At 41.0% G+C, this 12963-nt stretch overlaps 1 protein-coding gene across 1 annotated transcript; it reads right to left on the reverse strand.

The window, feature by feature from the left end:
• Positions 1–11756, reverse strand: baiap2l2a (BAR/IMD domain containing adaptor protein 2 like 2a; the record flags this gene model as incomplete). Its single annotated transcript, XM_079233570.1, has 13 exons — positions 1–82; positions 498–538; positions 1943–2114; positions 3900–4083; positions 4788–4854; positions 6071–6169; positions 7347–7478; positions 7597–7677; positions 7914–7985; positions 8075–8136; positions 8993–9079; positions 11134–11209; positions 11703–11756. 13 exons carry the CDS (start codon positions 11754–11756, stop codon positions 1–3), a joined length of 1209 nt encoding a protein of 402 aa, XP_079089696.1.
• Positions 11757–12963: the final 1207 nt, after the last annotated feature.

The following is a 12963-nucleotide window of genomic DNA, read 5'->3' on the forward strand; positions in this document are numbered from 1 at the left end:
TCATCGTTGATAAACATGCGGGGCCGATCTGTCGTCGGTGGACGTCGGCTTCAGCTTAACTGTAGCAAACGGGTTGGTGCCCCTTCAAAATAAAAGAGGGAGAGAGGGATGTAGACGTTTGAGGAGGAAGGTGGAGAAAAGCATCTTTGAGTCTCACGGTGAAGGTTATAGCGAGATAAATGAGGACTTCATTTCACACTGTTCAGGCCTCATCTAGCAAACTGTTCACCTGAAGTGAGAGTGAGAGTGAGAGTGATTGTCATGGTTCCCACATGGCCATGACTGAAATGGCTTCAGCACTAAAATGCACTTCAAACTCTAATGGAAGAAAACCATTCCTGTGCCATTTGGATCACTGCCCTCATCTGTTGTTCTCTCATTTAATGGGTTCATAATATTCTTCAAAAAATATCATTATTTTCTGAAGAAGAGAACATGAGTTCCATTTAACACATATTACAACCCGAGAGAGAGAGCCAAAGGGACATCAATCTTACCTCGGGAAGAGTTCTGGCTGGGATCCGTGTGGTTTTGATCTCTGCAGAAAAAAAATATGAGAACGGTATGGGTGAGTGAAGGCCAATCCAAACCATAAAAAACGTAGACGCACTAATGGAGGCTCAGCGGGCTCAGGCCCTCGACCCCTTCACCCTTCTGCTTTCAGTCGGTCCTCCCACAAGCTGATGTGTTGAGCCAGTCAGCTACACACACACACACACACACACACACACACAAAAACACACACACCTCAGCGTGTGTCCAGTTGACACACACTGCTAAATCATATTTTTACAATAGGGATTGACAACGGAGCAACAGAAGAGACCATGCAGAGACACCAAGGACAATGCATCAATGCCACAATGCAATATAATCAAAATGCTTTGACCAATGAGCAGATATTTGTGGTCATCCTAAACGTTTGTGAAAGAATTATCTCACTTGTTGTCTCCACCATTGTTGGAATACTGATTTGGTTTTATAAAACAAAAAAGGTCCCCAAACAGAAACAGAAACGCTATTCAAACCACTGTGTGCTTGAATATCACCGAAGAGAAAACACATTCAAAGTATTATCACACTGCAGCAACCTAAAGGTCATGTACCTGTACTTCAAAAAGGTCCTCAGTCTAATAGTCTCAAGTAACAGCATGCCAAAAAAAAACATCACACACGTGCGCACACACACACACACACAAATCCACACGCACGCACACACACGTACACGACCTCCTCGGCCATACACCATCAGCAGCTGGAGCTTCCTCCCTGCATCCACCAGAAGGATGGCAGTGGAGCCGTGGAGAACAGCACCTTGCCACAGTGCCCCTGCTGGACAGACTGGCAAACACCATCAAAGATATACAAACTATGAGTTATCAGAGCTGTCCCTTTAGGTCACCGTTTGTTAAGGACGCACAAATCAATGTGGCACTGCAGCACTGCAGCATAAGGTGCCTTCTCTGAAGGGATCGTGAATTGAAACGAGAGGCTTTAAAATCATTCACTAATGCTCTATGGGTCAATAAAAAAAGACAATAACATTGAGCAAATTTGGGGTTGCCAGTTAGTAAAAATCGTGACCATGTGACAACTTTTATTAACAGCGTATAAACACTTTAACTGCAGACTTGATGGACTCTTTATGACTGATTACTTATTGACGATATATTGACTTATTGTTAATGAGAAAGTGAGAAACCCATCAGCACTGATAAATGGATTACCAATGTCTCAAACTGCATTAAGGTTGTTCTTATTAATGGCTAATTTAAAACTCATTCATGAAGACATTAATTATGTCATATAAACAATATAGAAAAAGGTTTCTCGTTCAAAATTAGTCCCCATAAAACTTTTAAAAAAGACCACAGAAGAAGACACATATTGTTATCAATTTGAGAAATAGGGAAAGAGTGAGAAATTATTGATATTGATGTACCTTCTTTTCTGAATTAGACTCGGCCCTTTTGTCAGGTGTCGGTGTGATCGATCGCATCTCATACTGTTTATATGAAGATAAAGGTGGTGGAGGGGGCGGGGCTACGCTGTGGCTGCTGCTTCCTGGTTGGTCGAGCAGGTTGCTCATGCTGCTGCTGCTTCGGAGAGACGAGCTAGTGAAGTTACAAAAAGAAAATGATTATAATTTCAAATCAGTTGTCTTCTTTATTAAAGAAGTATAGTGATTGTTTTTCGCTCATTCCTCTCTTGAAATGATACTTGTCTTTCATACTTAAAATATATTAGATTTGAACACAGACAGTATGAGTTTAATCATGTTTTCCATTTTGAAGTATATCACATTTCTTGTTAAATTCATAAGCTCAGTGCATGTGAATTCACATTTTAAGCTTTTAGATGTGTGGCATGTGTCCAGAATGAGTGAGTGAATGAGTTAGTTTAAACTTCTTATTGTTATGCTCACAGCAATGGGTCACCCAAATATCTTAAATAGTTAATGTTTTTATTCCAGGACTGACCCTCTTTAAAAGTTATGGACCCATAAAATAAGAACAGCCTTGGGGAGCAGCAAAATATGCCCTGTATCGTGTTTGAAAGGCACACATTTTTGGTTTAAAGTCTCCCCATCCATTCTTAATGGCTGCAAATAAATAATGAATTACTTCTTTGAATTGTGGGAACTGCAAGTAAGACATACAAATATGAGGCTGAACCTTGTGGGACCAAGACAAGCAGCATCGTTTGAAATACCCCACTTCAAAAATCACAACACAAATAGATGATTTTCAAGTATATTCCATAGAAAGAGTAACATGGGTATAATCCAGCAAACCTCCATAAAACCACAACAGTCTGCATTTAAGCTTCGGACGTTACCTGTGTCGATTAGTTGGCTTTAGAAGTCCTGATGTGCAAACTTTGTTCCTGTTGGACCGAGCCAGGCTAGCTGTTTACCCTTGTTTCCAGGCTCTGAGCTAAGCTAAGCTAACCGGCTTCATATTGACAGTATGGGAGACCATCTGAAAACCTTGTCTTTCGCCATGATGGCAGTAAAATATGTCAATTAATTTCTCAAACAACCTGCAATTTGTGTGACATTATTGTCATACTTTTCACACTGAGTACATGTTTAATACATTTTCATGGATGTTTACCCAGAGCTGGTTATCTTTGGAGGATCATCCAATGCTTCTACATAAGCGACTGGAAACCATCCCTCACTGAAAACACAAGAGACACAAAGTAAAGGGCAATGGCGGTTCATGGCAATTACATTTTGTACAGATATTCACAGCCCCCAGACGATGAATCCTAATTAACTCAAGGTCAAAATTTGAACGCGTCCAATACTTTGGTTTATTACCAGATACCTGCTAAACTAATGAAATCAGCACTTGAGTTTAGCGCTACGGCTAATAAGAAAACGTGTCATGCTAGCACGCTAAACTCAGATGGTTAACATAGAAAGCAGTATGCTAAATATGAGCATGTTAGCATGATCATTGCCAGCGTATTATTAGCACACTGATGTTAGCATTAGCTCATATAACCCTTGTGCTTCAGTACAGTGTCCCGGAGCAGCTGGAGTTGCTATATAATGTTTTATTTTGCTTTTTCTGTCGCTACCTTTTAGCCTTTAATATGTTATTCTTCTTTAATTGCCTCTCCAGTCATTTTGTCTCAGTTTCTTAATCCTTACAAATGGTTGCTCCGATCACTTTTTCTCCCCATTTTATTTGTCCTTATAAAGGGAGCTGTATCCAGAACATTAAATGTAAAATGTCTGTCAGTAGACCTCCAGGTTTGTGACAGCGAAAAACAGAAAGCACAACCAAAAAAAGTAGACTGATTTACAATGTTGTTCTGTAACGGATATATTAACAATGGCTACAGATAGACAGTGGTTACCCCACCTTAACAGGCACATACACACTCACCGTGAACTGCTGTCAGCGCGGCCATACAGCCAGCCGTTTCGGGGCTGTTGGACCAGCACAGTGATGGTCTCTCCCCTGCTGAAGGCCAGCAGGGTGGGGTTGGAGCCCCCAGGCTGGTGGGCCACCCGGGCCCTCGTGGATCTGCCTGCTGGAGGTCGAGAAAGGCTTCCCTGGGGAGACGGAGCTGGAGAGATCACAAATGAAACGTTTCAGTTCACTGAGGATAGTTTGTTAAAGCACAAGTTAGATGATAACCCAGCGCAAATTGCCAAGAAGGATCTCTGGTGAGATGGTAATTCATTAAAAACTATAAGCGATAAGGATTGATTTCTTTAATTATGGCCCTGGAAATCATAATTCAGGGGGCTAGCAGACTACTAAATATCTTTCTCTTTGTAAAATATGTTTTGCTTTGATGGCAAGAGACGCACTTCAATGAATTATACCGAAGACGGGGGCCTTGTTTTTCTCTCGCGTCGGTTGGGCAAACAAGCCTGCTGCACATCCAGATTTTGCCCTTCTGAGACATTATGAGTGCTATTTAATATTCTGGCGATTATTTATTGTCTGTTTTTGATACTTTATCTATTTTATTTTTTTTACCATAGATAGGCAAGCCAAGTAATTAGACAAACTTTATGCACAGGTACTTCCAAATGGGGCGATATGAAAGTGTGTGATGTGCAAAATTATGAAGAGGGAGAGAAAGATGGATGAGAGAGAGAGAGAGGGAGAGAGAGAAACATAGATAAAAGGCTTAAAGAAAGATAAAGCGGGTGGTGGAGGGAAATCAAAATGAGCACTGACGGAGGCATTACAGGCAGGAAAAAACATAACAGGAAATATGTGGCTCTGAAGTCAAACTTAAATGGGCTGCATCGCCCTCACCCCTAGACGGGACGTTGCCGAGCGGCAGCTCCTCTCTGCTCCTTCTCTCCTCCTCCTTCATCCCCACCTGTAAAACAAGCATAGGCACAGGTACAGACAGCCTGTCAGTAATCTCTTCCTGATGCTAATAGTTATTGTAAATCTCAGGAAACACTGCAGTCACAAAGGCACAATTCCTATGTGAACAAACAAAAAAATAAAGAAAGCATGCGCCCAGGATGAGACGGATATTGATGGTCAAAGAGCAAAAACTCCTATCTGAAAAATTTACTTTTTTGAGAATACTAAACAACACTTGTTGTGTTCTTTCAGAATGCTATTTGTTAAGGATACCCAATACATAAAACAAAAGAAAAAAACAAATACACAAAGTGCAGATAGGAGGTTCCCTCCACTTTTCCTGGATCATTTTGCATAGGAGGTTTTGCACTTCGGCCATCGATATCCTGTCCGTCATGTAAGTCATGTATGTCATGTGTGACGAGAAGCACAACTCAAATATCTGTCCTATGCAGCTCACAGGCTTCTCTCTCTCTTTCTCTGTTGTAAGCGAAGGATAAATCCCACGTCAAACCAAAACAAACACGGAATCCACGTTAATCCTGCGATTGTTATTACAGTAGGATGTGGGATCTGTGGGGTTCGTCGGCATGTCGCCTTCCAACGAGGAACACTGAAACTGACGGGGTTTATCTCAGGGCCGTCTCTGTTGTTTACTTGAATGGTAATTGCAGCCGTCATACAAAGAATCGTATGGTTTCAGTTTTGGGGATTATCGAGAGTTAATCCCACTGTAGAGAGAGGTGGATGTAACTCAAGGACTGATGCGTTTATTCAGTTGAGGTTCAGATGTTGATTAAAGTCTTAGTGTTTGGACAGAAAGGCCCCATCACAATCACAATCACATATTCATTTCTTTCATGCCAGACAATCTGTAATCTCTGTCTTCTTATTTCATCTTCAGGTTTAATCCTCCTCAGAAGGCTTTCCTCTCACAGGAAACTGATTTAAAAGTATATCAGGCTCAAACCACTAGAGGGCACCCTAGTAACACAAATGTTATCGGAAGAAGAATAGTTTCCCTACAACACATGAGTGCATGAGCATTGTCCATTTTCTTTGTTGCACAAATTCACTTTAAACCAAAAAACATGAATTAAACAGATATTCCCTCAGTCCTTTCTCCAAAAACAGGAGTTTTGACAGATTCAAATGCAACATTCAGCTCTGACCGTGCTTGAATAATTCAGTGAAAAGGACGGATTCCTATAAACTGAACTCACAGAGTTGACTCCAGCAGTGGGTCGTCTGGCCTCAGGTCCTCTGGTAGCATCGGCCTCCTGGGTCCAGGCCTCAGCTGTCTGCTGGAGGGATCCTCCGATCTGCCACACACACACACACACACACACACACACACACACACACACACACACACACACACACACACACACACACACACACACACACACACACACACACACACACACATACAGATGTATAGAATAATTTCATGTTCAGGACAAGAGACGTAAACTCTTTATACATATGATACATGTTATATAGGTTTTTGTTTAAATATTGAATGAAAGAAGTCGCCAGTGTGCAATTTCTATTAGACCGGCATCTCTTTGTGTTTGTCCGGTCTGATCAATGTGTTAAAGCTACAGAATCAAAAATGTGAGATTATGGAAATATGGAAACTCATTTAAGATTTGTCCTATTTAGATTTATAATCCAATATTTTTGTTTTTGACTGAGACAAAACTCCTACCTACTAAGTCAAAATTCTGGAATTTTATTGAATAATTTGGATTTGTGTTTCTCATAATTATAATTTTTTGGTCATCATTTTGAATTTTTGTATCTTAGAATTTTGATTTACCTGGTTACTGATTATTTCTCTCTGTTGATGCTTTTATCTAATAACCTTGACTTTTTATTTTATTTTGTCTTTTTATCTTGTGTTTCAGACTTTTAAAGTAGTTTATTTTATGAATTTGTTTACTTCAACCCTGTAGTTACATTGTTAATGTATTATGTTAAGTACCTAGTTTGGTTGGAGGGCTGCTAGTTAGCTGACGAGTACAGCGAGAAACAAACAGGAACACATGTCAGAACATTCCTGAACCGCTGGTGCAGTCTCAAAGGTGATAGCCTCAATACGATAACTGACACTAAAGGTGTCGGTCACAGTAACATGATTATATAATTGGGTCAGTGGAGTGGTGTCATAAAGATTGAGACGGGAGTCCAGAGTTCAAACAGACAGCCTGCTATTCTAATACTATTTTTATTAAGACAGTTGTGTTTAAACACAACTGTCCCTGTGGCTTCTCTCCTGCTGAAGGAGAGGAATTCCCCCACAGGGACAGATAAAGTCTCATAATCATTACACGTTATTGAGACTTCTCATCTGAGTGCCTTCCCATCATTGCTCCTCTGAGATCCAATGCAATGAGTTGTAAGACAAACCCGACTCACTTGGCACCTGAAGTCAATTAGCCAAAACAAACCATAAAATATTGAATTCACAAATGCTATTTGAAGAAAGTTGCATACCTTATTCATGAGGCGGGCGATGGATTGGATCAGGCCGCAGTGTTTCTCCGACAGGAAACGATATCGCCTCTCCTCCTCCTTCAGAGCCTCGGTGTGGCTCTCCCTGAGGAACTGCATATACTCGCCACAATCCTGCAGATACACACGATAGGCAGTTCATATATACATACACACACTATACAAGGACACACTCGTATACAGCGGTGATAAATGGTTGCTCCAGGGTGCAGAAGTAGAGACAGATGGACACCTGGTTGCCTCCTCTCCTCAGCTGCCTCTCCAGAGCTGCTGCCTGGTCGTGGACTTCCATCTCGTAGTGCTTCCTGCTGCCCTGTTGGAGACAATTCACATCACGTCCGTGCACGATCATTCCAGTCACCCAGGTCACGATTAGAAATCCAGTGGAAATTAAATTGATGAGGTGTTTCTCAATTATTCTAGATTGCAATTACGCCCCGCGGTTATTAATTTGACGTTGCTTCCTGGAAATGACGATGAGATAACGGCTCGCCATGTGTTAGAATCCCTTTTGATCATGTTGTGCCCTTTGCTTTGGCCCTCACTCACTGATATGTAATCTGTGTCCAGTCTAACGTTAGCATCCATCTCCTGTAGGACCTCCATAGTGAACCAGCGGAACTGGAAAGGGACAAAATCTTATTAAACACAAGAGGAAATGGAGCACCTGAGAGTTAAGTATGTATGATAAGTGTGTGGATGTAACTCACCACTCCATGGAGCTCCCCCGTGAGTTGTCGTTGGCTGTCAGAGATCTGAATCAGGACATCTCCTTTAAAACAATTTCATTTGGCTACATGTCACATCATTATCATCACTTAATATATAACTATAAAACAATAAAATGACATTGTGCTGATTAAATCCACCCTCGTTGTTCAGTAACTTATCACTGTCCCTGAAATGCATGCTGGGAATCATTTCCTCACTGAGGAAACAGTACAGTGGGAGTACTAATGATATACAGTTTGGACTGTATGTTCTACTCCAGCCACTAAAGCGAACACGACTCCCCTTTAAGTGGCTGAAAGTGAGCGGAGCACGGCCCGCTGCCTGTCGTCGTCGATTATTCATGCTCCCTGCTGGCATCGGACCCCTACTCTGCCAACACTTCTTGGCTCAAACTCACAGAAAAACAGTCTTAAACATTCATGTGTTTGAACCCTCCTTTTGTCGTACAGTAAGTAGAAATCCAATTAGTTAGTTCTGCCACACTCTTGGCTTAACTTGAGCCCAATACAGGCTTCAGGTCAGGTTCAAGTTTCTAAGTCCTTTAAAAGCACTCTAAAATACACTAATTCAACTTACCAAAGCAGGTTATGTTTAACACACTTGCACATCAAAGAGTATGCTAATCACACACATACACACATACACACACACACACACACACACGCACACACGCACGCACACACTTTCGCTACACATGCACTGTGTCCTGGAAATTGTGAAAGTAATAAAGGGCCGCCAGAAGGTACACTTTGGTCTTCATGACGCTGAATTATAGTGTTGAATTAGTTTAATGACCATAAACACATCAAAGACAAAAGGCTCACATCCTGGATCGGAGGTACAGCAATAACGTCTTTGTGCTTCCACTCGGTAATCGTTTGTGCGTTCATGCCTACCTAGGGAGCGTGAAGATATGGTGTGGAAAGCATTCTCTCCGATCTTTGAAAGTGCAGTGAAGTAGGCCTCGCCTTTTACAGCCAGAGCTGAAACAACACAAACACAGTCGTCATTTGAAATGCAAATTCATTTGGTGCGATTCCTTTCCCTGGCATAGGAATACAAGCGCAGGTAAACAGGGCCATTTATTACAAAAAAAGAGGAAATTATTCAATAATAGACATTTCCAGACACGCATATATTTCTGTTATTAAATGGAAATATGTTCACCGAAAAAAGGAATCATTCGTTCAGAGATAAATCACATTTTTCTTAACCTTTTAAAAACCAACCTATTTTTAGGTTGGCTTTTCCTCGAAGATTGCATACCCAAACTAAAAAGAGTTAAACCACTAGGGCTATTTGAATAATTGTGGTGTTATAATAAAAGTCTACACATGTTAGATGTTGTTCAGATGTGTAAATATCAGTCTATATGTTACTGGTTAAGAGTAAATGAAGATGACACACATCAAAAATGAAAAGGTTTCAGGTCCGCCTAGAAAAAGCACTTTCATAATGATTATTTATGTGAAATGATGCAGCTGTAAGGTCTAAAGCTCTCCCAAATCATAGCACAATGTGTGAACATTCTCTCTGCAGAGGTTGACTTTGATAAAGTGAAGCAGAACAAAGTTAGAGAGGTTTTTTTGTTCAGAAGATTCAGGCGATGTCTCATTGGGGCCCATTTGGGATATTTGAATGCTATTTGAATTTACCAAACCATATATTTCACTTGTATATTACTTATGGTGTTCAATACATCCAAATACAGCAGTTTTGGGGCTTTTATTTAAAAAAAATTCATAAAACAACCTATGATTTACAGTTTTATACAACAATCGCTCAGTTTCCTAGCAATGACCATGAAATCCTTCTTCACTCCCGTTGACCACCAGCTATAAATACAGCTATGTTTCGACATCTCAGGCGTAATTCATCATTAGAGTGTAAATAACATTATCATATTGATTTAAGGGTTGGTATAAAGCTACAGTTTCAACCCCTTTCCCCCAGCCTTTCTCTAGTTACTGCTACCTGCCATTGCAGGGCAGTGGGAGCCAAAAGGGGTCAAATCCCATCTTGACCCCAATTAAATCTCCAGCCTGGTGTCGAGCATGTAATTAGGTCCCTGTGCAGAGACCTTCTGGTCTTTTTTTTTCAGCAGGTGAGGACAAGTTGCTTTTGGAATAAACCAATCAGACGGCACAATCCCAGAGGCTGTGTGACGAATTGATTTTAATAGTGAAAGAGATGATGCTTCATTAACAATGGATATAGGGAGAGTCTGAGCTGCATCCAGTACCTATTTAACAAATAGATGAATTTAAAAATGTATGAGAATCAGCAGAATCTAAACGTTAGGTCTGTGTTTGCTCTTTGAGCTCATTAACGGCATGAGGTTATTGCTCTCCCCTGAACATACAGAGTGAACTAATAAGACATAATCATCTGTTTTAAGTCTGCAAGGCTATTGCAGGAACTTTTGGTTGCAACTGAATCATTTGTTGAGGATGTAACATTACTGCGCTCGCATATATTAAACAAACACCTGTAGTGGAATACGACGTGGTTAAAAACTGCTTCTGTTGCTGAATTTCATCTGCATGTCAGCCTTTCACATTTAATGCATTGCACGGGGATTAGAGGTGATTATGATGTGGATAATTAAGACATGGAATATAGACGCAATTACTGTGCCTTCGGATTCATATGAATTCATCCTGACATATTCTCTTCCTCACAGGACTCAAATGACACGCAGTCAGATGAATTCAAGACTATGTTCAGTGTCCTAAATCCCTGCCTCTGCATATGAAAACGTATAGTGTTGGTCTGGTGGCAGTATAGTCATAACCGCCTCTGCAGGCCTTGGTTATGGGCTCATTACCAGAATATAACAGCACCTGGATATCTCCAAAGCATATAGACTTTAGAATTAGGTCCAGAATATGTGCCTGACAGCGCCCATATTCCATGGAAAGACATTTGAGTTTGTTTAGTTTATTGCGCTCTTAAAAGTAGCTGTAAACGTCACACGCAAATCACCGGAAAGTGAGAGAGTCTCTTCAGCAGGTTGTGTGTGTGCTTTAAGTCTTACCCTGGAAAGCTTGGACGTAGCTGTTACCCAGTGAGACCAGTGTCTGTAGGCTTGGGTTGAACTCATCCACCAAGCTCTGTTTGGGAAACACACACACACACACACACACACACACACACACACACACACACACGCACACGCACACGCACACACACGTCAGTTTCCGTTGAGTTTTCAAAAGTCACAGGAGCTTTAAGACCCGCCTAAAGGAGAATCAATCAAATCCATCTTTAATTTAATCTGTATTTATGAGTCCGGGCTCCCTCTCCCAACACCGGAGCACAGACAACCTCTGACTCGCGCAGGGGAACTAATCCTTGAAATTGAAAATGACTTTGTGCATTCACATCGTGCTCTCTTGGCAGAATTCACAGAATAGCAAAAAGAAGTAGTAAAAAAAAAAAGAAGGTTTATCTGAGCTTCACTCCTCAGTAACCAGGACATGTTTCTATGTTTTCCAGAAACTCTTCAACTTCCCAGGAGCTTGTGGAAAGCAACGACTAAACAGAGCATGTCACTCGGGTACGTTGTTGTCTAACTGGAGCCCACACAAAGTGTCTGTTGCTTACCGAGTAAATCCTCAAGGTGGAGCGATGCAGCTGCTCACTATTCATCCCCGACATGTTTGTATCCAGAACAACGCAACCGTCGGTGAAACCTTGAGAGGCTCTGCGGCCCTTAAACCATCCAGCAAATGTCCCAAAGCCTCCGAGGGAAAAGGGTTAGTAGTATTGAACTGGACGAGGAGTTGAGGAGAGGAGGCGGTGGGTTAATGTGCTGGTAAACGACACCACTGTGGCCTGAGAAAGACAGGAGTAAATAATTAATCATGGCTCAACCATAAAACACACTGACATACGCTGTAAACCCAGACTGTGTGTGTGTGTGTGTGTGTGTGTGTGTGTGTGTGTGTGTGTGTGTGTGTGTGTGTGTGTGTGTGTTTGTGTCTGCAGTTGCCACATGTTTTATTCAAGGCTATATCAGAGATCTGTTTTCATGAAATCATTACACGTGTACTTTTAGAAATGAGTCATGAATATCTATTCTTGGATCTGTCTTTAGGTATTTGGCTGAATCCTGAGCTTAACGTTTAAAAATATTTTGGAAGCTTTGGAACTGTCTTGATATTTTTTCTTATTTTTAATGTGAAGTCATTCACAGCTCTAAATAGCAAGGTTTACGGTTCGAATGAAGCTCATTTTAGTTAAACTCAAATACTTAAAACCCCCCGGATTAAAACTCTCCCTCTTCTATTCTGGGTTTATTTGGAAAAGGAAATACTGCCCCATGCTTCTGGGTCACTCATTTACCAACTCATCTAATCTTTGTTACACATTTGGATGGATGATCACGGCCAAAAGTGTGATTGGGATTTATTATTACTAATATTTAAATGATTATTTATTCATCAAATTCTTTAAGAAAATGTGTGATTGTACAATTTGTGACATTCGTGTCTACTTCTTGTATTGTTTTTATTCGTGTACTGTACTGTACTGTTTATTACTGTACTGCTCAAACATGATGTGGATGTATTTTCAGGTGCGGATTAACACACATTTGGTGCACTGGTGAGTTTACAGCAGCAGGACATAGACACTATGGGACTGACACAAAATAAAATACAGTGTTAACGTAACATATTTGGTGTTTGGTGAGCAACGGGTGATCCAGTGTAACGCTGCGTCTCGCTTATTAGTGTGACAGGTTTTAGACAATGGAGCACTTTGGACCCATGGAGCAGAGGAAAACAAAAGTGAAAATGTGTTTTCTAAGCACATGGCGACGGAAAGCAACTGAATCAGAACCAATTTGTCTGCAATAATTTGT

The sequence above is a fragment of the Taurulus bubalis genome, assembly GCF_910589615.1.
Source record: "Taurulus bubalis genome assembly, chromosome: 17".
NCBI lineage: Eukaryota > Metazoa > Chordata > Actinopteri > Perciformes > Cottidae > Taurulus > Taurulus bubalis.